The sequence below is a fragment of the Choloepus didactylus genome, chromosome 6 (genome assembly GCF_015220235.1).
Source record: "Choloepus didactylus isolate mChoDid1 chromosome 6, mChoDid1.pri, whole genome shotgun sequence".
In the NCBI taxonomy this organism is placed as follows: Eukaryota; Metazoa; Chordata; class Mammalia; order Pilosa; family Megalonychidae; genus Choloepus; species Choloepus didactylus.
The window spans coordinates 148,507,033-148,534,093 of NC_051312.1; the positions used below are offsets into that span (position 1 = coordinate 148,507,033).

Sequence of the window (27,061 nt, forward strand, 5' to 3'; positions counted from 1 at the left end):
ATCTCAGAACCAAAGGCTTAAAGATGTCTCCAGAGTTGGCCAAGATCAGCTCCCAGCCCTCAAACAGATCAAGTCCAATATGCATCAGAAACTGATTGCAGTCTTTAGGCAGGTAGATTTTATACTCTCCATTTCTTCTAACAGATGTCTGCGTTTTGTTTTGTGCTTTTTTTTCAATGGCCCTCAGATTTCCAGCTCAGGCTCAGATGAAAAGCAGGACACTGGTCAGGGGACTCCATCTGATACATCACCGGACCCATGGGCAGGGAGAGAAGAGTAATGTAACCAAGGTGCTGCCCAGACACCAGCTTCTGCAGGAATGAGAATGGAATGTGAACAGACGGTATCTTGGGACAAGCTCTCCACGGAGCTAAGGTGAGCTGGGGATTCTCCAAAGAGCCTGGAATCGGACAGTGAGGCTCCTGACTCTTGCATGGTGTATTCTGATCATATTTCACTATAAGAATCAGACATGAAGAGGGAGTGTTGGTTTGGGTTTTTCCTCAGGTATCTGATAGCTTGTTGAGAGCAGAGACTGCAGGGAAAACATGTTTATGCCTGCACAGAAGAACAGTTCCCGTTTGAGATAAAATGATTAAACTTTGCTTTTGCAGCTTATCAGATTGAAACATCCCTGTACCTTTGGCCTTCCACCCCACCCCAAGCAGCTATGTGCTTCAGGTGCTGAGTTGTTTTAGTTTAATTAAAGAATGAAAGCTGGAGCCTCAGTAGAAACATCTTGCTCAGCTCTTCAAGGATTGAGAGAGGGGTGATTCTTGCTGCCTCTCTTAATAGAAGATTGGGTGGGATGATAATGACTTTGACACTCACACATACCAAATCCAATGAGCAAATGATCCCTTTGCAGTAAGGTGGGTCAAACCTGTCTTAGAGGCCCAGAGCCTCCCCATGAGGCCACACTGTTATACAAAGAACACAGGACAGGAAGCTAAATAAAAGAAGCCATCGTTTCAGGAAATGAGTGATATTGAGGTAATCATCTACCCAGAGCCTCATTTTACAGATGAGGACAACAATAATACTTGCCCTCTTCCTATTTCACAGTGTTGTTTGGAGAAACAAACGAGAAAATGTATTTTGAAGCACTCTAGAAACCAGGAAATGCTTTCTAGATATGAATTACAACTATGATCAGAGGCAGATTAAACACTCCGGAACACCTGGCTGCTCCAATTTGGTAAATCGAGGGAAACATTACATTAGTAGCATGTATTTGGGTTACCCAGTGTGGTGGAATCTGGTGTTGTGTTGCTAAGCCAACAGCTCAATCAGATATGTCATGAGACTGCCCTGCCTTTACCCTCAATAAACAGCTCGCTCACGTCAACACGCTTGAGTGGGTGTCCGTGCAGTGACGTGGAGACCAAGTTGCCACTTCAGGGAAGCCCAAGCTGTCCCCCAAAGATTCACCCTAGCTCTTTATTCCATTTATTTACCCATTTTTCAACGGAAGCTGAAAAGAGAAGGAATAAAGATAACACTTCTGGGCCCAGAGGAATCTAATTCGGATCTCTCTGGCGCACTGCCGAGTGGAAAATATCCTTAAACAAAGGAAGGCATTATATGGCACAGAAGTGCTAATCCCAAGCTCTGCTCCCTTCCCCCAGCATCTGTGCCAAGGGTTGGAGCTGGTGACCACAGGGAAAGGGTGGGCCTGGGTTAGAGAGGGCAACTGGCTTCTAGGCTTACAGTCAGCTGGAGGGCACTGCTGACTGCTGGTAACTGCAATTTATTTTAAGAAGAAATTCAGAAAAATAAGTGCAAAAACACCCAAGTTTGCCGCCTGCTGCTGTTTCTATACTCGGCCAGGACTGTGGTCCATGAGTCACTTGGTCCAAAGAAGCTGGAGGAGGGTGGTAGGGGGCGGCTGTGTCATTACAAGGTTGCAACATAGCGTCCCGACATAACCCCACAGTTGCTACTCCAGATGTGAGAGGTGCATTGGCCCACTGCAGCTCCAACCCAATTAGTGGGCCAAGAAGCCTGTCTGTTTGACAAGCTCCAAGCAGCTAAGCCTTCTTGTGGATATGGGCAGGTATTGTGATGCCATAGAGAAAGGGGCATGCATTAAGATTTGTTAAAAGAAAGAAAGGAAAAAAAAAAGGCTATCCTAAGATGTGCAGTGGGCACTTCTTGTTCAGACACTGTATGGCCTGACATAATATCAGGATTAGAACTTTGCATACCAACAAGCTTCGGGTGTCCAGTGTTGTCAAAGATTTAAAATCCTAATGTAAGCCTGACATAAAGAAGAAAAAGAAGCTAACATTTATTGAGCACTTGCTGTATGCCAGGCACTGTACCAGCACTTCTCTCCTGATGGGATACCCACAGATAATGGCATCACTGTTCCACCACTGGGAATGTTGCCCTACCTACCCATTCACATGGCTAGCCCACACAGCCCCTACCCCACCCAGTTTCCACACATTTACCTTTCTGCAGGATCTCTAGATGTTCCCATAAGATGTCCCCAACGAAGTCCGGGGCCAGCTCAAGAAAGCGGTCTTTCCCCAGGGCACAGAGGGCACCACCGTTCATACAGAACTTCTGGAAGTCCACCCCCTTCAGGCTGAACTCGTTCACGGCCCACATCACCCAGTCCCGAACGTGGGTTTCCGTCCACTGCCGGGGGTCTGAGGGAAGAGGCCAAATGAAGATCCAGCAGGTCAAGCTCTTGACTCTCACCTGCAGCTCAGGGCAGACACTAAAGGGACCTAAGCTCAACTGAGGATGCTATCTTATGTTGGAATAAGGAGCACCCTGCAAATGCTTGTCATTGGGTATCTTCCATCATTCAACAGCCCCTCCTTCTCTAACATGCCAGCTAACAGGTCACTACAGTCAACCCAAAAGACATATGAATCTTCTCTACCCTCCATTCAGGCCAAGACGCCCATGAACTTCTACTCCCACTACCTTATTTCCATTAGACTAGCATATTCTAGCCCTGGACAAGGGAACAAATGGCTTCTTTAATGCAATAATAACAAAGGGTGTTCTGGAGATTGCACCCAGCTTCACCTTGCTATTATAATATACTTGAGACCATTATTCTCAATTATCATTATCTCAGACAATTGTGTTCAATAATAATCATAGCAATTAGTAACTGTAAGTCATTCAGATGGTACTTAGTAATAATAATATTATTAGGTGCCTGTAATATACCAGACACCCTACAAAGTATATGCAAATCACAGACCCTGCTTTGAGTAACGTTGTAGACCTGACAATATATCATCTCCATACATGACTCCAGATTTAACATGGCTACAGCAACCTGTGGCATTTAAAGAGCTTGGGATAGCAGCAGGTTAGACTGTCCATACCACACTTGCCCCCACTGTTACCCTCTTCCAACAAGCAGGCCACTTTATAAGATGTAAGGAAATCTGGTGTTCAAAATTTACATTATTCTTCCTTGTAAGCTCACAAGGATGTCTGGCATTGCTGCCAGCTAAGGTTTGTGGTGAAGTAAAATATGCAGGAAAATACGCATGCCTACATCACAAATTTGTTCTAAGGCTTGGGTCTGACTGGGCTGAAAGTCTCTCACCGAAATTGAGTGCCTGATCTAAAAGCAATTTGATTCTTACTCAATAGAAAAGAGCTCTTTCTGTTCTCAGATTATTTATGAAATGTTCTTTGGTAATGGCTTAAGTGTTCTCCAGTAATCTCTCCTTTCTAACAATTCTAGTTCCCTTAGGCTCCTGATTAAACTCTTTCAGAAAAGAACACCTGAGTACAAACACATTTCACCCAGGGATGTAGAATAGAAAGGAACATTAGTAAATTCCAAAAATATGCAGGTCACTGAATTAATTCCAAGTAAGTTCATCCAACAGTGGCCCAGAGAGATGCTAAGAAAGTATTTCCCACACTTGTCTGCACTTTGGAATCAAGTGAAGAGTTTCGAAAAAATGACTGATGCCCCAAAGATTGAGACTTAATTGGTCTGGGATATGGCATGAGCTGTGGGATTTTTTAAAAGAGGTGCTTCCAATGTGCAGACAAATTTGGGATCCACTGCCCCAAGGTCAAGATGGCACTGACAAGCCTAGGAGATGGGGAAGTATGAGCACGTGTGTCTACGATTGTCCTAACAGACGTCTGCAATCATCTGCAGCTGCATCTTGACAGATGGCCAGGAATAATGTCTACCTAACACCACAGGTGAGAAAACAGACCCTCCCCCAGGGTCTAGTTCCAATCTCTCTTTTTTCCAGTACAGAAGTATACCTTTTGGAATTCCCAGTCGTTGCTGCTCTTTAGTGAAACCACTGAAAGTAGCTTTCAACGCTTGAGACATCATTTCTTTGCTGCTTGGAGTTAATAGTGGGACATCTGCACATTCCATGTCTGTAAGAAAAAAAAACAGTAAATATTAACAAAAATTAAATAGGCAATTAATCACCCATAAAATACAACAGGGTGTAGAAGAACTGAAGAAGACGGCAAGCTGAGAAACAACTGTGCTAACATCCTCACCAGGGCCGGTAAAATTTGGGGGGCTTTCCACAGTGTGCTAGGCCCCTTAAAAAAAAACTGACTTTTGTCTAAAGGGCCCTCTGCATGCCTGCCAAACAAAATATGTCTATTCTTTCTTCACAGCTCTGCTGGTTTACCCATAGCCTCTGCTGATCTTTAGCACTCACTGAGAGCGTTAACATTACTAGGTACTTCCAATTACCTATGCAAATGAAATACCAATATTTAGCGCTTGCTACATGCAAGAAATTAGAGCAATAGCAGTGAACAAGACAGAAAGGATACTAACCTCACGGCACTATATCTGACTCTGGGAGGCGAGTCAGTCATTAAATAACTATTTACACACTTAACTGTTCAAATACAACATTAAGAAGGGCTTCAAAGGAGAAGCACAAGATGCAATGTGAACATATAACAGGAATTTCTCCAAGTCTGGGAGAGCCAGGAAAGGCCTCCTATAAATCGATGTTTGCTCCAGGGCTGACGGAGGCATAGGAGTTTAGGAAGGAACGAATACTCTAGACCAGTGGTGCTGGAAGTGACGTCCATGGACCAGTTCCACCAGCATCATCTGGAAATTGTTAGAAATGCAAATGCTCAGGCCCCATCCCAGACCTCCTGAATCAATAACTCTTGGGGCAGGGCCCAGCAGTGTGTTTTAACAAAGAATCCAGGTGATTTTGATGTATGCTAAAGTTAGAGAACCACTATCCTAGACAAAGGGAATAAATGAAGGTCATGGCATGGGAGAAAAATTAATACAGTTTAGAATCAAAAATATCAATGCACTGGAGCAGAGTGATCATGGAGGACAGGCGCTTGAGATGCAGTTGAAGAGGTGGGCAGGAGGCATGTTAAGCAATTTTTCATCTTATCCTAAGTGAATGTAGAAAGTCACTGAGTTTTCTGCACAGGAATGACACGAGCACTTTAGTTTTAAGATCACCTTAGCTGTTTCCGTAAAGTGGTTTAGGAGGTGAGTATGAATGGATGTGGGAAGATTCATTAGAAAGTCAGTGCATTACACCTGTTGAAAGATGATGGTGGCTTTTGAGTAGGAAGGTGCAGTGGAGAAAATATAAATGGACAGAACTGTGGGGTGTATAGGAGGCAAAATCTACAAAACTTGATTGGTTGGATGCATAGGTGGTAAAGAAGAATCTGCAGATTTGCAAACATGTCATCATTTTGCATCTTTATCTCTGCTGTGTCGGTCCCTCCTGAAATTCCATACCACCTTCAAACTGAAGGCACATAAATCTGGCTGAATTGAAACATCTGAATTCAACCTCAGCACAATTTTCCACCAAAAAAAACTAATAAGCAAAGAAGTTCCCTGATAAATCTACCAGCCCTTCTGTCTTCTGGCAGTGACACGCTCTAATATAGCACTTTCCAGCAGCCACCCCCCTCAGCCTGAATGTTCAGTGTATCATATGAAATTGAACTTTAAAGTGGCTGCGTTTCAGGAGCAGCTACTGCAGAAGCCCCTCAGCTAGCCATCTCTAAACCCTGGCTAGTTAAAAAATTCCCAAGACATACATAATGAGTTATTGGCTGACCAACATGGAAACATGTAAGGGAAAAGATGACAACTGGATCTCTGGTGGGGGAGGGGGGGGAAGAAGCAATTATAGTGCCTCAAATATCAAAATGAAGGGAAGTTAAGTTTCAAGAAAGAAGGGCATGAGTCCCTTTCCCTCCTGCTTGCTTTCAGCAGAGCTGTCAGCACACTGATGAGAGTGGAGGCTCTGCCCTGGACAAACAGGAGGGTTCACTGTGGTTGCCCTCCCAGGCCCCAACATTGGATGGGCGATGTGAAGTTCTAGGGAGTGGTGAGTTGGGGTTGCCCTGGGACAGGGCCAAAAAACCTAGTGGAAAAATCAACATGCCTCCAGGAAGGTTGACAAAATGATGGAAAATCCCAGATTGTTAGGGGAAAAAAAAAACGGGGGGAGGGGATAGACTGTTGATTGCATAACACCCAGCTCTTCAAACAATGGAGGAATCATCCCATGAGTCACAAAGAAACACATCCAGGTTCCCCCTTCCTCCCCACTCTGCCATCTACGTGCAAGAACAGCCAAGTGGCAGTTCCAGAAATGTCTCCCCTTAGACGAGAAGTCAGTTTTGCCATAGAGAAAGGAATCTTGAGTTAACCAGAGAGTAGTGCTTCTGAGCAAAGGGACACTGCAGCATCCCCAGCCCCTAGCACGTGGCTAAACACGTGAGTCAATCAACCAACGTTCAGTGAATTAAATTTTTCCAAATTTGAATCAACTTTCCTGCCTTCACTCCCATCCAACCCAAATTCGTGAACTTGAACTGTGTGGGCTTTGTTTCGTGTGTTTGTTCCTCCATCAGATTTATGACTCGATGAAAAGAACTTCACTGATGGCAGAAATTGGCCAGGACAACACGTGGAAAATAGAGCCAGGCCAAATGGGCAAGCAGTTGTTCTACTGCAAACTGGAACTGAAGGATAAGACAGGCTAGGAGGCCCCAGGCATCTGCTAAACATGAAAATCGGGGCAGTCTGATGCCAGGGCAATGGGAAGGCCAAGGGAGATGGCCGAGAGAGGCTTCCCTGAGTCTGCTGCTTACAACTCCACTTCATTTGATGGTCTGGACTAGTGCCATTGGGCAGACAGGTCTACACACAGGTGTCTGCTTCCTGTCGGGGAGGTGGCATTTCCCAGCTCTCACAGGTTCTCTGCAAGGAAAGCAGCTGGAATTCCTTTTGCCTGTCCACCTCAATGGCGTCTCCAAAGCCCAGTCCACATACTGTCGGCTGCAGCTGCGCAGAGACCCTATGAGCCATGCCTGACCGTGCACCTCTGGCTGCTGGACTCTGGAAGTGCTAGGTCTCATGAAAAAGAGCTCACAGCCCAGCTGGTAAAAGCTGTTCAGGCACACGTAGGACAGCCACATTTGGACTTAATGAGCTCAGGAGAAGGCTTTATCAAGGCCCTTGAGCCCAAAGGATTCAGATGGGAATGTTAAGAGCTTTACCCATGTTTGTCAAGTGTGGAATTCTGAGTTAAAAATAAAAATCAAAACTCCTCCAAGAGTGACTATACAATCATGATTGTCTTTTTAGGAGGCCTGGGCATTGCCCTTAAATGAGGATGAATACTCACTTTCAAAATGGATCAGTGTAAAACACTTAACTTTCATCATGCGTAATGCTAATGCAAAAATTTACTCTGTGTTTCTTGGTTATGACTGGAGCAGTTCTGTTAATTACACTGTTCAGTACCAATCATAAAATCGTTATGCAGGTGGGGAATCTACCGTGGTTTAGCAAAAGCTCACATCTCTCAATTATTCCTACTATATTTTGCCTCATTCTCTATCATAATACTTTGGCATTAAGGACCAAATATTTCTAATTTTTAGAACAGGATCTAGAAATTAATCAATACCATCACAGAAATTAATTAATTGTAAATCTTCTGTGGAAAAATACTGAAATTGCCTTTGTGACAATCAATTACAGTATCAATTCAAATAACACATCTGTCTGAAAATCCTGAGAACCTAACCTAGAGAAATCCTATACAAATGAAGTGGAGGTTCTGAGCAAAATGCATCAGAAATTGAAAACATAAATATATTACAATTATGTCACATTTCTCACCCATTGATTATTACTTCAGCATGCTAAATCTGAGTTAATATTTTTAAGAACTACTGTTTCAAACTCTATCTTACCCAAAACTGCACAGTACAGTATGTAGGCGGAAGTGAGCAGGTAGCTTTCCTTGAATCAGCAGAGGCTTAGTGAGCCAGTGCCTTTTGAATGCAGGGAAACATCTGCTCATTTTTCATTGTGGCCTAACTCCGAACAAAAGCTTCTACCACCTCATGGATGTTTCAAGTGAAAACATAAAACAAGGGTTTCAATTCATTTACACGTAACTCAAAGTTTAGGCCTGTTCAGTTTCCAAGAACCCTTCATGAGCATTTCAAGTGACTTTTCACACCATTCTTTTTTTGAAACCAAAGAGCTCATATCAATGACGTGAGGTGGCTTTTGTTTGGGGGGAAGCTCAAGACACGAGTTTATTCTCTCATCACTCTCAAATAAATGACCAGGAAAATACTGGAGCATCTGGGATCCTAGGGAGAGGTGGTGATGGATGTAGACAAGGACAAGAAATCCAAGGTGCATGTTCCATTCTTCATATCTTGGTGGATTATGATGATAATTCTAGCCATGTTATGTTGGACATGGAATTAACAGCGTCATGAGAGAAACACTGAGAATGAGTAATATGCCCTACATCTGGAAACTGCTTTAGAGTTTGCCCAGACCTTTCACATGTGCTATTCCACAATATCCTCACAACACAAACCTTCTGAGGGAACTGGAGAGGTATGACATGATGCCCATTTTACAGATGAGGAAATCAAGACCCAGAGACATCAAGGGGTGACCAAGGGTGACAGGGCTCTCTGGAGACCAAGGCAGGGCTGGAACCCCATCTTCCAACTCTTAACCCTACTCTGCTCCACTGTGCTGCAAACAGAAGATCCAAACAGGAGATCCAAGAAAACTAAAATTGTCGGAGCCCTGAGACAGGAAATTGTACATTTATGTCTCAGTTGACTTGAGAATTAGATAAATTTGAGGAACTTCCTCAAAACTTAAACAAAATCTTTCTTGGATCCAAGAAACCCAGAGTTTTAAATGACTAGCCCTGGAAAGATATAATTAGAAGTCATTTTATGGAATCTATAGTAAGCATTTCCTTTCTTGGGACTACGGGTAATGAGCCTTCCTTCCTTCCTTCCTCCATCCCTCCTTCCCTTCTTTCCTTCCTTCCTTCCTAGCAACACAGGTTAAATAACAACCTAGCATCCTTGCCTGTCTGTGTTCATCTCCAAATCACCTTGATAGGCAATTGTGCACATAATATAAGGTTAATTCATTACAATAAAGGCTTACTGAAATCATATTTCTAAAAGCTGAAGGAAATCAAAAAGAAACCTAATTCATATGGGGGAAAAAAGCACAAGTATCCTCAATGGCAAGATAGGATTCTGAAGAAAAGGGGGACAAAGAAAGACAGTGGGAAATGTACCAGGCTCTCCTGGGCTTGTTGGTCAAAATATAAGGGTTCTGAACTCAGATTTGCAGTTAATGTAATCACACTGGGTAAGTCACTTGATGCATTTCTAAAAGAGATCAGTTAATATGCAATGCCCCTATCCCTTATAAGGTTTTTAATTTTTCATGATGGCAATTTCAAAACATGCACTAAAGTAGAGAGAGTAATATAATGAATCTCCATTCATGTTTTTTCTACATTAGCAGATTTTTCCATCTCCCCCTCCTCCAATAAAACATTATAAAGCTAATCCCAGACAACATATGTCATTTCACCCAAAAATATTTTATTATCAGAAGGACATTTTGGAGGTAAAGAAGGATGAAGGCTTACAAAAGCCGATAAACTCAAGGAGAAAAAAAACAGGACTTGAAATCACTTCCCATGGTGTCGACTCCCACCCAGGTCTACATTTCATTTATTGACCCACTCGAACCACAGAACATTTTTTAAGGTGACGTGAAAGATTCTATCGTAACCTGGGAAGTGATGAAGTTGGACTGGAGACAGATCATTTCAAATGAGGGTGGGAGGCCATCCCTTTGACTCCCCTTCCTGCAGGCAGAGGGCTGCCGCGTTCAATCTTCCTAACCATGAGTGCCCCCATAAACTAGTAACTGTAAAAAGGAAAGTGCACAAAAAGGCTGCGAATTCTCCTGACAAGCAACAAAAAGGGTGGTCTGAAACGTCAGGCCCTTGCCAAGCCACCTAGAACAAGTCCCAGTAGAGAAGAGAAGATGCTTTTCCTCCTTCAGTCCAACACAAATAGAAAGAAACGATACAGCCCAGGTGACAGACAACTCTGAATCTAGAACGATTGTCCCTGGAAAGTCATTATAGGCCTCTAAGAGAATTTACTCAGGAAAAGATGCTAACGATCTCAGAAGGATGCGGAAAGGGACTCTCGAGACACGTCCACTGCCAGCTCTCGTTCATGCAAGGGTGAAATGGAGCTTGGGGTAAGGACGCCGGTAAGGGACTTTTTCCTCCCACAGCCCTGGTTCTGAATCCTGGCAGGCAGAACCTCCAGCAGAGGGGAGTCACAGAGGGGGCTCAGTGTAACCCAGAAAGCATCTTGCCTACGCTAATGCATGGAGAAACATGAGTGCCCTTCCTCACCCCCTCGGATCAATTCCCAAAACCGACTGACGATCAATGGGAGACAACCAGGGGCCCTGGCTCCAGCAGGAGCTAAGCAAGAAATGGCTCCAGGGCCCCTTCTGGGCCACCCCACCAGGCCATCAGTGTCCCCAGTAGTGGGACATCACAAGACCCAAAACAAAGCCTTATCGATTAGGGAAACAGAATACCGGATTCCTGTCCTGCCTTTAATACCCACCTCCCTTGAAGTCACCGGCCAATAAAAACCACTCCAAAGAAAGCAGAAAGAAGCTGCACAGAAAATCCCCAGTTCACCCTCCAGTGACCTGGCTGACCAAAAATGCAAGCCTGTCTCAAGTTACAGCACTGAGGCCCGGCCGCCAATGCACACAGCCACTAAGAGAATGTGCACTGCTTGGTTCCAACGTGCCAGTGCTTTGGTGACTGCCTCTCCTCAGAGGGCAGCTGCCCTAGGACAAGACACAGTCCTCTGCAAAGCAAAGCCGGTTCCAAACTGCACAGAGAAGCCAACCTTGGGTCCCATCACCCAGCCGGAGAAGGTAGCCTACAGAGAGGGCTGAGAGCGTGTAACATCTGTAGGAAGTGACCTCAGTCTTCTCCCGTCTTCCCTTCATCCACCCCTGCCCCACCCCCCCAAAAGGAGTTTTAACACATTATTACCCCTGAAGTCCTGAGGACGTGGTGACTCACCAGACGCACACATGGTTTCAATGAGCCCTTGACCATTACATGGCAGGGGAGCAGGAAAAACAAATGAAAGCAGTTGTAATTCGGCAGCGCCTGAGTTCAGACCTGCCAGACAAAAGGGATTGCAGGCAGGCTCCCAAATTCATTCAGGCACCTGACATGCAAAAGCTATTTTTAATCGCTGGATTTCTTTCTTTCCTAACTCCCCTCCCCTCTCCCCTCCCCCACCTCAGCCAATGTCTCCAAGACAGAGCAAAACCCAAATCACTTCCAGGTGTTCAGGGAAGCCCAGAAGAGGCTCTTCCGTTCTAGGATCTGAGCCAGAAAGTAGAACTCCCCCCTGGGTCCTGGAGCTAAATGTTCTTGCTCCTTCCTTAGAAAAATTCAAATCTCCCACGTAAGTAAGCATGGAGCAAATGGCCTACAAGAGGAAGCGTTTGAATGGGCGTGTGCCCTCTTGGAATCACTTCTAAAGGTGCATCTTCTCTAGCAGCCCAGGCCAGTGAAGACACATGAGAGGGGCCTCAAAGACCCTTGAGATGGAGCAGATTTTCATTCCATAGGACCCTCTACCTGCGCTGCAGTGAAATTAACTGAAGTATTTGTGAAAATGCTCAATAAACTGTTGATGACAAATATTGAACTGATGAGCACCTTGCAAAATATAATATATATTTTTTATTTCCCGATATTAGAGAGACAGAAGAGAGAAGGAATCTGGCAATTTCCCCAGGTGCAACTAAGAAACTGAGGAAATGGGACAAATGAATACAAACATCAGGATGCAAGATACAAATGGAAACTGACATCCCCTGAAGCTGGTTCTTTGCTTTCACTGAACAGACTAGCTTAATTACTTACCTATCTCACATCCTCCAGTCTGCTAAGGAGGAAATCTTTTATTTTTCCTTTGTAACAATAATCATCTAAAATATGTTTTGCATGTCAAAACCTCACAGCTACATGAATCCAGTGGACCTAAGATGGCTTCTGGTTTTAAAAACTTCCTAGGAGTGCTATCTTGGAGTCCACGTGGCACAAAACGAAAATGTAACTTGTGCACAAAGCTATTTTCTGTATGTTTGGAATTTGCCAGAACCCAAACTGCATTTTACCCTAGTCATTTGTGTGCTCTTAAATTAATGACTCTCTCACAATTCAAAAGAATGCTTTGAGATTCAGATTCCTGCAAAGAGGGACCACTTCAATGGTGTACTTTAAAGAATAATTCAGAGTTCTCTAAGGATCATTTTAAGCCATTCGCAGGGTGTGTCGCACGTTTCAAATCATTTCCTGCACAGATTATTACACCAGACTCTCCCACCACACGGCATATTTTGCAAGTCCTTAACTGTTCCAGAACAGTGTGATTTCTTTGTCATGGAAAACACAGAGCCATGTTCTCCATATTACTTAGAAGAAAGGCATGAATTGGGTTCTTTCAATCCCAAGCCTTGGCAGACCGCCATACTGCATACTACTGGTGCGTCCCAGTTCTTACACTTCTAAGTGAGAACAAACTTTTGTCCGCCTGCAGCAGAAATACTTATGACGAGGTCATAAGACTCTTGGTACCAACGTGACACAGGATAGCCCCACTAGAGAAGAAAAGGAAAAACATTTGGCATCTTCCATCTTGCTAGTCCAGAGTCCACAACTTCCGGTTTACAGATAGGTCTTTGGTATCTCATCCTCCCAGATCCTGGACACACCCATTGATTAGTTAACTAATTTATTTTAACGTCATTTGATTCCCACCTATAATTGTCATCACCAGTAGCCAAATGGAATTTCACATTTTACAAAGTGTTTTCTCACCTATTCTAATATTATCTTAAACACAGCCAAGTTCAGTATTAACTCCATCATACGGGTGAGGAAATGATGTGATCAAGATGATCGAGCCAGTAAAATGGTATAACCAGGACTCAACCCAGATCTTCAGACACTAAACTCAGGTTGTTTCCACCTGGACCTGTTAGTACGGAATATTTCCTTTCATTTTCACCAGCTTTTACCTTCTGGAAAAAGTTCGTTCTGGAGAAGGGAAGAGCCTCGATCCCTGAGACACATGGCGGAGCGTGAGGGCGGCACACAGACCTGGTGGCCCTGTGGCCAGTCCTACCCAGAAGTGGCCCCGTCACACGCAGGGCATGGGGCCCACTTGGCACACGGCTGGGGCCAAGACAGGCGTGGGGCAGGGGGCACTCCTGAAAACCACCAGGAAGACTGCGCTGGGCAAGGTGGAGGGTGAGGAGTTTTCTCCATGGGCAAAGGAAAAATCTGGGCAAACAAATGGAGCGAAGCTGGTTTATTTAGGCTGGAAGAGGTAACATTTTTCTGCACTTTTGAACTGTTTTCTCAAGGCTTGCCTCTCCCTCCCACGCAGGAAACAAACACAGAGACAGGCCTCTTCCAGCCAGCACGCCAGTGGCTCAGCCCTCGCCTGGAAAAGGCAGAAAGAAGAGGCGCTGGAGAGAGAGAAGAAAGGGGTCTGGGTGGCGGTGGGGGGCAGTGCCCACCCAGGCAGCAGACAGGGAGGAAGGCAAGAGCTGGCAGACAAGAAAGGGAAGACTGACGGCAAAGATGGGATAAGGATGGGCAGCAGAGGAGGCCAAAGAGGAAAAGAGTATAGAAAGCAGAGGGTGTGAATATTGGAAAATCTAAAACCAGAATAAAGGACAGAAGGCAGAGTGAAAATGCACTGGGAAGAGCCAGTGGCTTATTCCCAATTATTGATGCTCAGAAAGCAACATTTTTCCATAAATTTTGAAAGGAAATTTTCTCTCCCCTTTCTTATTTATTTATACATTATATAAATACATTTTTAAACCAAAAAAGGACCGTTTTGTCAATGGGAAAAAGCCTTGTTTGAGATGAAAGCCAGTCTTCAAAAACCCCTTGGAGGAAGCTGAAACCCCACATGTCTTGGTGCAGCAGAAAGAAAAACAAAGTGGACATTCTTCCTGCCTTCTAAAGCTTTTTTATGCAGATGTGTTTTTCTTTTAATAAATAAATCTGGACAGAGAAGGAAGAAGCAGACTCGTACACATTCACACAGTGCAACTGTTTTCAACCCGGGAAAAGCATGATGAAAAATAAGAATTTAGAAGTCCACTTTCCCAGTACAAGAGACAAATAGTTTCAACGTGCCAATCAGAGGCACCGCAGCAATCCGCTATATGCAGAATCTGTCCCAGCTGTCCAGATCGACAAAAGGAATATTTGCTAATGAGTACTACACAGGTAGGGCAGGATCTGTGATGCGGCCCACCACACTTCTCCAGAAAGACCCCCAGAGGCCTGTCAGCACAACCCCTCTCTTAAGATATCTCGTTCGTTGCTCCCTGCTTTTCGAGTCATTCACTTTCACTTATACACTGCAATCATTTTTAGAGAAGGGTCCTTCACACTGAATGAAAATCTGCCTTCTTATGCGTTCTCCCCATTGGCCCCAGATCTGCTGGTTGCAGCCACACAGCTTAATGCTAATCTTTCTTCCTATTTCAGCTCTGCTTCGCCCCTCCCCTTTGTCATCACTTCTGCTTCGGTTTTAAAAATCCTTGGTTCCTCCAACCACTGGTGATGGCCTGGTTTCTGGGCATTCCCTCCCAGTCCCAGGGTCCCTCAGGAGCCTCAGGGTTGGACATGTACTTCTCAGAGTGAAGTGTGAGCAAGATTATAATCTTACTCCACACATGGGTGCTGATTTCTCCCCCTACGAAAACTCCCAGAGTACACTGCCAGGCCTTCTTCCTCCAGTCTGGCTTTGAAGCAGTCCTCTCCACATCTGCACCTATTGATGGAATTCTATTAACGTCACTGTAGGACCTGGCATTAATCTCTATCAAACATCACCTTGTTTTGATGCTTTCTCTCATGGTTAGAGATCTTTTTTTATATCATGATCTGCCCTCAATCTATCCACTAACCCTCTCAACTTTGCATAATCTGCAACTTACCAAGTAGGTTTTCTCCATCCTTCTCTAATCCCAGATCCTGATAAAAATGTTGAAAAGGCAACGACCAAATACTGAGACCAAATACTGAGCCCCGTGACATGAAGCTGTTCCGATGCTGTGTTAAAGGGTTCGTAATCAAGAACGTTTGCATACAGTTGTTCAATCAGTTACAAATCCTCCTGACTCCACTATCACTGGATCACTGGATCCACATATCTCCGTCCTGACTACAAATATACCATGGAAAGAGTCAGAAGAAAGTTTCACTGGCATCAAAATGTGAGGCTATGGTATTCAGTTGATCTACCTGTTGAGGGGCCAGGTCTCCCTTCAAGCTTTTACCTAAGCATTAAACAAGAGCAAGTCCAGCTGATGGAAACGTCTGGGCTGGGATTCAGAGCTCTGCACAATGAGAGTGAGGGGGGCGGGAAAGGGGGAAAAAGAGAAAGAGACAGGAGGAGGGGGTGGCGAGCTACAGCCACAGCAGTGCTTTGCTTCCAGAAACAATGGGCAGTTAGAGAACAATGGCTACAGACAGAGTCGTGATCTATTTATATCAGCCACTGTTAGTTCCAGACGGGGAGGAACTGGAAGTCTGCCCTGTGCACACTGCTCCAACTGGACTCAAGTTGGGAGGAAGATGAGGTCACCGAGAACGCTGCCTGCTTAGGAGCAGGCTGCTTTTTTGCAAACATGGTTCCTTCTTAGCCTAAAGAATCTCTTTAGCCAAGTGAAGAAGGTCGCTTGCCTGCTGTTGAAACACAGCCAGGACTGAGAAAGGGCAGATCAGAAATGGAGCTGCTGCTCCACCTGGCTCAGAGCAATTAGGGCAGAACCCTATAGAGGTCCCAGGAAGGTGGGACTGCCAGGGTCAAAGCAAAGCCCACGAGGGACAGCCACTCCATGATTCCCGAAAACACAGTCCTCGGATGTCTATTAATGACACATGGTCAGGGGCACTCTAAAAACGCTTCTCAGTGGGAAAGTTCCCTCGCTCACTTCCCTGGAGCTAGCACGGAGAGACCAAGAGCTGAGCATCACAGATATGTGTGCTTCGTGTCTCAAGGACGATTTATATCAGCCCCTTTGACAGCTTCTCCATTTTCTGAAAATGCCATCTTCTGCTCTAACACGACTTTGGAGTGATAATTCTAGTCCTTCTGTGTTACTCATATTCTTTAGTCCCCTGGAGGCTTCCTAAAAAGGGCCAGCAGTGTTCAGATAAGCCTGTGATAGACACTAAACTGAAAAGGAGCAGGGCCCGGGCCCAGGGAGGAGGGCTCCGGGGAAAGAGGCAGGGCAGCCGCAGCCAGTCCTCGCCCTCATTCCCTCATTCACCCGGCCACCCGCCGTCCTCGCAGCCTTCCACGGGCAGCTTCCCAGGCCAGCATTCCCAGGCCAGCAACCAACAGGGTGATCGACAGCACCCCGGGGGATCCAGTCCAACCTGCAAGCTTCAAAGAATCATCAGTGCAAAGCTGGAGACTCCCGAAGATAAGAAACCCAGGGCTGCATCCAGAGATCCCCTGAGGGAATAACTTCAAGATTCCACTTTCTTAGAGATGACTGGCTTCCTTGCTCCTCCGCAAACCAACTAACTTTAAGTAGGTGGAAAGGAACCTAAATAAGATCACTGTCCTCCTTTTCATTTAAATAGCTTAGGGTGGTTCATTGAGAATATCCCAGGTAACATGACTACGCTGGGAGGAAACCAGAGGCAAGCATTTAAATGTTTTATCATTTTAAAACATAAGCACAGGGCAGTGAAGGCTGGACACTGTTGGAGCTGATGCAACCAAGGAACAGTTAAAAGGGATGCTCTGAGACTCCTCCCCCTTCCTCCCACACACACACTCACTTTTCATTGACTTCAGAGGTGCCTGAGCCCAGTTACTGTCCTGTGAACTAATAAATTTGAATTACCAGGATATCAGACATAGCATGCATGAGGCCACCGAGCCAACATCCCTGAGTTAGCAGAAATTGTACGTCCTTCATTCTAACCGGGTGGTGGAGACTGGAACTCTGATGAATCAATGGACCACCTCAAATGCATCCAACTCTGCAGGGGCCACCTGACCCAGTCCAGTGCCTACTTCAAATGCAGCTTCCATGACTTCTCCTCCCACTTTCCCTGCTCCCAACAGGCTAAACACTCCCTTCTTCTATGAGGGCTCTGCTGAATCAGCCCAGCGTAATTCCAGAGAGCCACATGGGAGTCACATGGTAAGAGTTGGGAGAAGGCAGAGAGGCATATTACCACCCTGAAGCAAGGGTGACATCAGAGAAGATGCACAAGTTCCCACCCAAAATATGTCTGGCAAGCGCATGAGACGGTCTTTCGCTTGGTCCATCAGTCTTTTAAGATGCTGACACACCAGCCGAAAGCACCAAAACCGAGGACCTGGCCCCACCTTGGGACATCTGGAGTTTGCACCATCAGGGTCTATAGGTTCAGCAACTCTTGGAATAAAGCCCCCACTCAGTTCAGTAAATCCCAGTGCATATCCTTAATGAGGAGTCAGAAAATCCTCCTGTTACTTTGTGGGGTTTCTATAATAATTTCAGAGTCCCAGCTCAAGAATCCTGAACTGCTAAGGAGGTACTTCGAACCCAGAGAGATAACCTTCAAAGAGGCTTTGGGTCCTTTCCCTAAACCATTAGCTTCACTGCTAAACCTATCATCAGAGGCTGCTCTGAGGCTTGTTTTCACCTGCCTAATCTATAATTTTGGATCCTATACCCCTTTCAGCTTCAGCCTTTTTTTATAGCCCAGAGCAGTAACTATTACCCCGTGCACTTGGCTTATGTAGTCACACTTTTCCCTGTCTCCCGTTCTCTCTCCTGCCCTCGCCAGGGCTGCACAATGTATAAAACCTCACCCGAGGCCAAAGAGCAAACCAGAGGAATTCATAGAATTTGCTGTAAAACTGCAACAGCTCCTTGGAGGCAAGTTCTCCTTCCTGGCAACTTGGCGTAATTACAAAATGAATGAAAAGTAAGCTGCCGGGTGGAGAGGAGGAGCCAAGAGCTGTCACAGATCAGGGTCCTACCTACGCATGTCCTAGAACTCGGAATCCAAAGGGACTTTGGACATCATCATCTGGTTCAGACCCTTTCTTTTTACCGGTGGGAAAACGGGGCTCAGGGAATGACATCAGCTTGCCTTGGGTCACGTGATCACTCATTCTGGATCTCTTGACGCCCCGCCCAGTATTTTTTTTTTCCCTCTATGTCATGGCGGCTTACTTACAGCAGGGGATTGGGAAGGAGAAAATCTTCCCCAGATCTTCACCACCACGAAGCACTGGGTTACCATTCTCTGCAGACGCTCCTCCCCAAGTTCTCAAGAGCAACATCTCATCCAATGTCCTAATAAAGGGGACTGGGGATTTTATGGAGTGATGATATTACCTGTTCCCAGTCCAGGCTGCTAGTTTTCAATGACTGTGGAAGAGAATCCCGTTGAATACTGGCAATTGTCAATACCCAACGTCAATCGCAAGATCCCACCATGTGCAACCGCTCTGAAATTTGAGGATGCTATTCCACTGATCCAGAAACAGTGAAGCAGCAGTTAATTTTAGGGACCTATTGACCTTTATCTAAAAAGCACTGAAAGGACAACAAATCGCTTACAAGTCTTTCGAATGTTCCAATTTGGGAAACTGAGGCCCAGGGACACGGTTTTGAGGGGCTACAACAAATCCCGCTGACAAAGCCAGAACATAAAATTGGGGGCATTGGTCTGTAAATTGAACTTGATGTTTCTAATTAATGAAGTCATTTGTTTAACCCAAAAAGGCCATGGCCTGAAGCAATTCCAGCAGCTTGCTTTCTAAATGTGAATGCATTTACAGTGCAGGGAGCTCAGAGATCCAGGACAGATACACCTGGCTGTGCTGTCTTTTAGTTGGCACAGATTGTATTCCCTCCCCCTTCAGAATGGGCCTCTCCTAATGGCCCACACACTTGGGAATGTCAGCATCCTGACAATCCCACAGCTGCCCCAGAGTCTCACCCACGCTACCCCAGAGCCTACAGCATCAGATGCTTCTCCAAGCAGCGAGCCCAGGAGGCTGATAAGTCGCCAGGCCGCCCCAATCTCCAGATCAATGGGCATGACAGGCCAATGGCTGGAGAGCAGAGAGAAAGTGATCAATGCAAAAAGGGGAGAGAGCAGAAGCCATGCTGTGGCTGCCTGTGTCAGGTGGGGAAGGGAGAGACTGTGGGACGTGCAGCCCTCATCTGGGGCTAATAAATGGCTGTGCCTCATCAGGAAGCCATTAGGAAATTGCAGCCACCACAGCCCCAAGCTCCCCGGACCGAATCGTTTGCACGCAGCTGGTGAGAGGGCCCATTATGTCTACCCAGATGCACACACGTCACACTACAACAGGGCAGCCTCCCCAGGTGAATCTGCGGAAGAAAGCTGGAGCTTGAGTGGTGATGGAGGAGGGATCAGAAAAGGTCTTCAGAGATTGGGAAGGTGCAGAGCTCCCCGGGGAGCCGTTCTGAACTCAGGGAAGACGGCCGATGGCTCAGTGGTGGGGGCTGTCATTGGGAGAAGGGGGTCCACTTCCCCACATCCTGCTGGACAGCTGGACCACAGGCCATTTATTCAAAAAGAGCTACTGACTGCTAATGGGTATGAAGAAAATGTTCTGAAAACAGTGGTGATGGTTGCATACCTCTGTAAGTGTACTAAAAACTGCTGAATTATGCACTTTGGAATGGATTTTATGACATGTGAATTATATTTCAATAAATTTTTTTTTTTTTTTTTTTAAAGAGCTACTAATGCACTGCTGGGAGGCAAGCAGTGGGAACACCTTGATAACTTAAGAGTTGCAGGCCCCTCTCTCAGAGAGTTTTTTCCAGTAGAAACAAGCATGCCTCGGTGCACAAATAACTACATACTCACGCCGACACATGGAAATCCTTGTGCAATGCACAGATAACTGCGCTCACCGGGACACTGTGGAAGGGGGGTGAGGGCCATTTCCAGAGGCAGACATCTGTTGGGTGCTGCTGCAGGGACCACCGATTTGAGACCGAAAAGTGAAAGCAAAATCCCTCAGGCAAATTCCCCTAAACCCAAAGATGGGTCCAGAAAAGACTGCCCAAGCACTCACTTAAAGTGACACTGGCAATTTCATATCTCCAGGTATAAGGCTTTCAGGGGAAAGAAATCTCCATCAGATCTAACCCTTTCCCAGTTCTGGAAGATTCTCTCCCACCCCCTGGAGGGAGGCAGTGGCAAAAGAAGACTGATGGAGCAGGGTTTCCAAGCGCACAATCACCAGAGCAAGCTCACCAGAGGTGAAGTCACAACGCTGTGATGAAAATGGATCTTTTCGGAAAAATTCTTTTTCAAGATGGATCATGAGTTTTGTCCCCTGGAATGCCACAGGGCTGCTCTGATTGGTCCCACAGCCTGACTCAAGTTGAGCAAGGCTCCACCCTCAGATGAGTAAATGAACTGGGCAAGGAACAGAGGGAGGGAGAGGGAAGGCAAGAGGGGAGGTGAGCGGAAACAAGAAGGCAAGTGCTGACCCTGCTGCGGGAGCAGACAAGATGGCAGGGTCCCCGCCAGACACAGCGGGGTGGCAGATTTCAAGCGAGGCTTGAGGGTTCTCTGAGCCTCACCCACAACTCCAGTTGGGATCCAGCCCTGGCTTGGCAGCACACTCACTGCTGCTTTATAATATACTGAATTAGTCACTGGATTAGCAAGCACATTTATGCACACTGGCTCACAGCTGTTTAAAGACACAGGATCTCCTTTTGTGGGTGCCAAAAGTCCAGGGTTCCTTCAGACATCTTCAGTTGCAAAGCACTTCAGGGAGTATCCCCTAGGACTAGGGATGGTCTCACAGGCATCTGCTGGGGGACAGGAGGAAGTGGAGAGGTAGGGCTGCTGAAAAGAAAGGAAGGACATAGGGCTTCTTGGAACCTGAGGCTTATCATCTGCAGTAGGTTGCCAAATGAAGTCTTTGACCCGGACCTCCACAGCACATTTAAGAAGGCAGCCTGGCTCAGGAAGTGACAGCCAGGAGCAGGGAAATTCTAATCCTCATTTTGCCATTGCCTTGCTGCACTGTCCAGAGAGCAAACCTTCCATGCCTAGGTGACTTGCCAGAAAAGGAAAGGGTCCAGGGCAAAGAGGAGAGTACTTCAGCAATTAAAATAATCCTATATCCTGACAGCAACCATTCCAAGCAATAGCGTTCTCCACGTGGCAAGGATAACGCTTGAAAATCCTGCTTTAGATTCAGAAGCCTGACCTGACCCAAAGTTGAGTTTGCTAAGTGAGAGGAAGAAAATAATGCACCAGCCCCAGTGGCCCACTCGGTCTAGGGGTGTCAAGTGGAAAATTTTCTGTAAACCAGGTTAACAGTAACCACAGTTTCAACAACCATTGAAGTAATAACAGTGTCATCAGCACTGAAACTTTGTATAGAATTTAGTGCCCTACAAGAAAATGATAAAATACCACTTACTGAGACCCAACAGGTGAGAAAAATTATTTTACAGGAATTATTTCCGATCCTCACAATAGCTCTAAAAGTTCTTTATTAATATTCTCTCCATTGTAAGGATTAGAAAACCAAGGCTTAAGGAAGTTAAACGAGTTGCCTCAGACAAGTTAATCAGCAGTAAGTCTGAATTCAAACCCAGGTCTGGCTTACTCCAAAACTCTTCCCAGTATACCATGCTGCACCCAATGAGAAATATCACTGTATCCAACATAATGAAAGAGAGACTGTGAGATTTAGGGACAAAGCTTTCTTACTCTGCATCAACCTAAATGTACATTCCTTCCTTTTGACTCATTAGTCGCATCTGCCAAACGGGAAAAGAAAGGATTTACCTCTATCATAAGATTATGGTAAGAAAATTGTGGCTTAAGTAAATGCACAAGCAAACCTTGATAAATATAAGAACCAAATGACAATGACTGAGCAAGGAGAATTGCTTTTAAGGTCCATTAGAACAGAAACATTGAGAGGCTTCCCAAATAGATTTGTGACTTGCTTGTGTAGGACAAGCCTAGGGTGTCTCTTGCACTAGCTTCTGGAAATATAAATGTTAATTCCTTGGGATTGGTTTGCACAGAAAAACAATGAAAACATTCTTTTCTTCCAAAGCAAGGCAGTTCGAGTCAACTGGAGACTTGACTCATATCTGCGAATGGCTCACGGTCTGCAACAAGCCACTAAGCAGCACATGCCGAGCAAAGCCTTGTGAATCAACGGCAAGTTGCCAGGGCCCAAGCACATCTAAAAAACCAAGTCGCCATTTCCCTCACTGAGCACCCAAGATTCTCTGGAGACATGCAGCCAGCCTGTGATGTCAACCTTCTCCCCGAAGAGTAGGGGTAAGGGCAGAGAAAACCCAAGAAGTTCCCCCAAGAGAGGCCTTCAGAAATCCAGAAATAGATATTTTATTAAAAAAAAAAAAAAATGTCTACTGACTCAGAGGTTAGCTCCAGGTCCACCACGTAGATGTTGATTCATTCCATGTGCGTGTTTATTTTTCTACAAACATTCTTGTTGCATCAAGTGGCCTCAAGGCCTAGACTTGTGCCTCTGAATATCCCCTCCCTGGAGAATTCCCAGCACGGGTGGAGCTCTTACTTCATTCCTCAATTTCCCAATCTGGAAAATGGGGGGCCAAAGCACCAATCTGTATGCAAGTTTAGTAAATTCCATAAGCCACTGTTCATTTGCCTGTTTTGGATTTGAAAATGCACAGTGGAAATTATGTGAAATATATATATTTGGTCATACTTTCCCTCTACTTCACAACCCAGTGGTAGATGAACTGAATGTTGTCTTCCTTACCCTAATAATGAGGTGCCTAAAAGACAGCTTATTAAACAGAACAACATGTCAGGAATCAAAGCCTCATAAGAGAACATTAGCAAAGTTTCTCCCCAAACAGATTCTGTCTAAGAAGGTAGGCCTTTGAAATCAGAAAGATCAAGGATCAAATTTGAGGCTTGAAAATTCTACGGTCTTGGGAAAACTACTTGATTCTTTCTGAGACTCAATTTCTTATCTGTACAATGCAGATTAAAAGACCAACCTCATTGGGTTGTCTGAGGACACAGATTATTTTTTTTGTAAAGCACCTTGCAAGGTACCTGCCACATAGTAGGCACTCTAAAAATATCAGTTTCACTTCTCCCACGCCTACAAACCAAAGCATAGATATGCATCAAGACAAAAAACGGGTGCACAGCAGTTTTGAAGAACGTTTGATTTCCATTAGGAGGCAAGGAAGGTGTGGGTCTAAACTCTTGATCATATGTGAAATCAAGGATGCATTTCCTGTATACACATGACTCACCCTGACGAGTCCATATGTACTTAGCATCGCCACTCCGTATCGTATCTCTTGCCAATTTAACAACGTATCTTGCATCACCCATGACTCCAGAGTACTTTCTAAACGTTAACTCATTAGCCCTCCCACTCTCTTCCAATGAAAGGTGATTCCTTCATCAAGAAGAGAATAGAGATGACAAAGAGATGTGGCCAGGACAAACTGGCAAAGACTGAAAACAGACCCAGGTATCCTGATTCTCACACCAGGCAAAACAAAACAAGTCTTAGGATGACCACCTATAGGTGAACTTGCCCAGTCTATACCATCGAAAATGTTCAAAATAGTTCAAGGTAAGGCCAAGGAACCTTAGGCCTGACCCCAAAGTATTCATAAGTGGAGAGCACTAAGCCAGAGCCTGGACCCCAATTTGAGGAGGAGACCCCACTTTGCAGTCATACAGGGATTTGCTTTATAAGAGGAAATTTTCCTGGCAAGCACTGAGGCAAAAATGCCATGCCTAAAACTTTATCTCTATTTTCACTAAAATCAGATGTGCCACCTTCTATATCCCATTCCCACATCATCTTCCCCAGTAATCCAGAGGCCCCTAAGGATACTGATGGCTACTTAGGATTTCCACCACTCCCAAGGAAAAAGCAACCTGCCAAGCAGGACTTCTCAGTGTAACAACCTGCCATTTGGCCTTGGAATGCTTTCGTTTCCAGAATGACCAAAAAAAGTGTAGACGGGGGTGAGACAAGGAGGCAAGGACTTTACTTTTGTTGCTGAAGAAGGCTCATCACATTGCATTAGGATGATCATCTAATAAAACTTTGCTAAACTCCAAGTGTATCATACCAACCTCTGTCCCAAAAGGGAACTAATAGGGAAAAAAACAATCACTTATCCAAGATGTTAATTCTTACATCTAAGGCAAAATTCTCTCCCATAAAACACAGTAGGAGCTGCAAAGGTTTTTACTTTTTGTCTTTTTGTGGTGGTTTTATTTTTCCTGACATGCTCTTGTACTGCCCTAAAGTCTCTGCTACTCAGTAAAATGGACCTCGTTTGCTAATGGGGTAAACTGAGGCATGGAAGAGCAAAGCAGAAGAAAACAGAGGTTGAGCAGGAATTATTTACAAATCTGACTTAGGTTTCAAAAAGAAAATGTATCTCTCAAAGTCCAACATCAGTCTACCCAAAAGGGAAACTGCATTTCTGTCCAGTAGCCTCTGGGGTAACTCATACTTGTGCACTTCTTGAGACAGAACAAACTCACCACCTACTAAAAGTCTGGCCAGTGGACTGGCTTCATGGCTATCTGTGTCAACTTTCAAGATACCCCTGCCAGAGTGATCTGGGCAACCTGCTCAGAGCTCACACTTAGCCAGCTGTGTTGGTCCCATTAAATGGGAAGAGGGTGTCTTGCTGACACTTCTGGTTTCAAGCTAATGCTTTTTGTTTTGGGGGTGGTGGTTGTTGTCTCTTCTTAATTCAACTGCTTGCACCAGGAACTCATTACATCAAAGAAATATTTAAAATGAGAGTGGCTGGCTGAAAATCTCAGAGGATTTGTAGAAATCGACTTCCCATTCCACCTCTGCCACTTAATTGCTACGGAACCTCAGAAAAGAAACTTAGCTTCACTGCCCTGCAGTGTCCTCATTTGTAAAACGTCACTACCTTCAGAGGATCACTGTGAGGCTCAAAAGACAGAATGCAGATGAAATTACACAACAAATTTAAAGTGCTACTGGATTATCACCAAGTACCGAAGTGAACTGGTAAACAATATTCAGAAATAGGCCTCAGTATTTCCCCAAATTCAACAAACACCCAGGTATTTCTGAGAACCCCAAAGCCAGCAGACACAGAATTTTAGAGATAGGTATAGCTAGGTTTGAATCCAACCCCAGCCCCATGCGCCAGCTAGAAGACCTAGCGAGCTGCTGAACGTCTCAGCTTATTCTATAGGAAATGGGAATAATGCTTAGCTATTTAGGAATCGGGGTAAGATAGCGAGGTTCTTGGCACAAAACTAGTGCCGAATAATTAAAAATAAAAAATAAAAAGTAAAGCTGCATGGAGAGGAGGCACATCTGCAGAAGTGCATTCACCAAGAAATAAACTCTGCCTTAATATCATCAGTGGCAGTTTTCCTGGTTTTCTCCCCAAATCAGCTTGCTGAACACACAGATCCCCACTTTGGAAAGAAAAGGATACATGCGACGGGCCTTTCTCAAAACAGAGAAATAGCATCAACAAAATGAGATTTCAGATAACAGCTATGTGCCGGCTAGGTAGGTTTTTCCACTGCCACAAGAGCAGCCTTTAGAAAGCTAGGTGGCCCATGCTTTCACCACATCCCAACACTTGGTAATGGCCTCCTGGATGGCTAGCAAACCAGAGCAGGGGGGCCCCTCAACGGCCCCTGACTCCACCAGGCAGCGTGTCCTGCTGGAGGGTCAGCTGACTGCTGCCCATTCACCATTCTGTGTGCAGCACAGGGCCCTGGGGCCCGGGCCCTTCCCTCTGTATAAATGGAAGGCAGGGCCCCAGCACACCGGGTTTACCAGGAAGAGGAGCCCAGATGGCCTTCAGCAGAACGCATTCCTGTTGCAGGAGGGGAATGTTTACAAACGAAGCAGTGCACTGAGGAGGCACAGCCTGGATGAAACTACTCAGACCACACGCTCAGCCCCGAGGATGCAGCTGGGCTAGTGCTTCACCTGCCGGACCCCCAACCTCCACCTCCTTCCTCCACATCAGACCCCGCAGCGGGGCTGCTTTCCGCTGCAACTGCATGAAGGCCCATGGAAAAAGGAAGCTGCTGCATGGAGGGAGCCAAGAGGAAGACAGGACCCCTGGTCCAGGATGAGCCCTAAGGCAATGTGCCTCAGTTTCCCCAACAGACAGCAAGGCCAGGAACAGTTCCTAACATCTCCCTCTGAAAGTGAACCTTTACAAAGGTATGCAATATTCCTCAATGATTGAATAAGTGTTAGCACAATTCGGGGACGAGGATGACGACATCCCCGTTTGGTCTACCTCTTGAGTGACAGTCTACACCCTCTCCAAGCCTTCCTTATTTTAAATGCCACCTAGAGTCATAGGATATCAGTGTTAGGAGAAACCTTACCAATCATCCTCTCCAATGGATTTATTTGACCGATGAAGGCCAGCAAAAAGAAATGAAAGACAACCTGTACCTAATGTATGAAATTCACTTACATTTTAGGCAAGAAAATTAAATAGGAAAAATGCATAATACCTGATGTATAAAAATCATATGGAAACTCTTCCACAGAAAATTTCCAGAACTATCTG

General features: G+C 45.4%; 1 protein-coding gene across 1 annotated transcript in view; it reads right to left on the reverse strand.

The window, feature by feature from the left end:
* The window catches only part of ETS1 (ETS proto-oncogene 1, transcription factor), a 64,726-nt gene that overhangs the window by 29,019 nt on the left and 8,646 nt on the right, over nucleotides 1-27,061 (reverse strand). The window contains exons 2-3 of the mRNA XM_037841935.1: nucleotides 4,264-4,383; nucleotides 2,457-2,657 (exon numbers count right to left, since the gene is read on the reverse strand). Of these exons, the coding sequence (XP_037697863.1) occupies nucleotides 2,457-2,657; nucleotides 4,264-4,383 (321 nt within the window). The remainder of the gene's footprint in view (nucleotides 1-2,456; nucleotides 2,658-4,263; nucleotides 4,384-27,061) is intronic.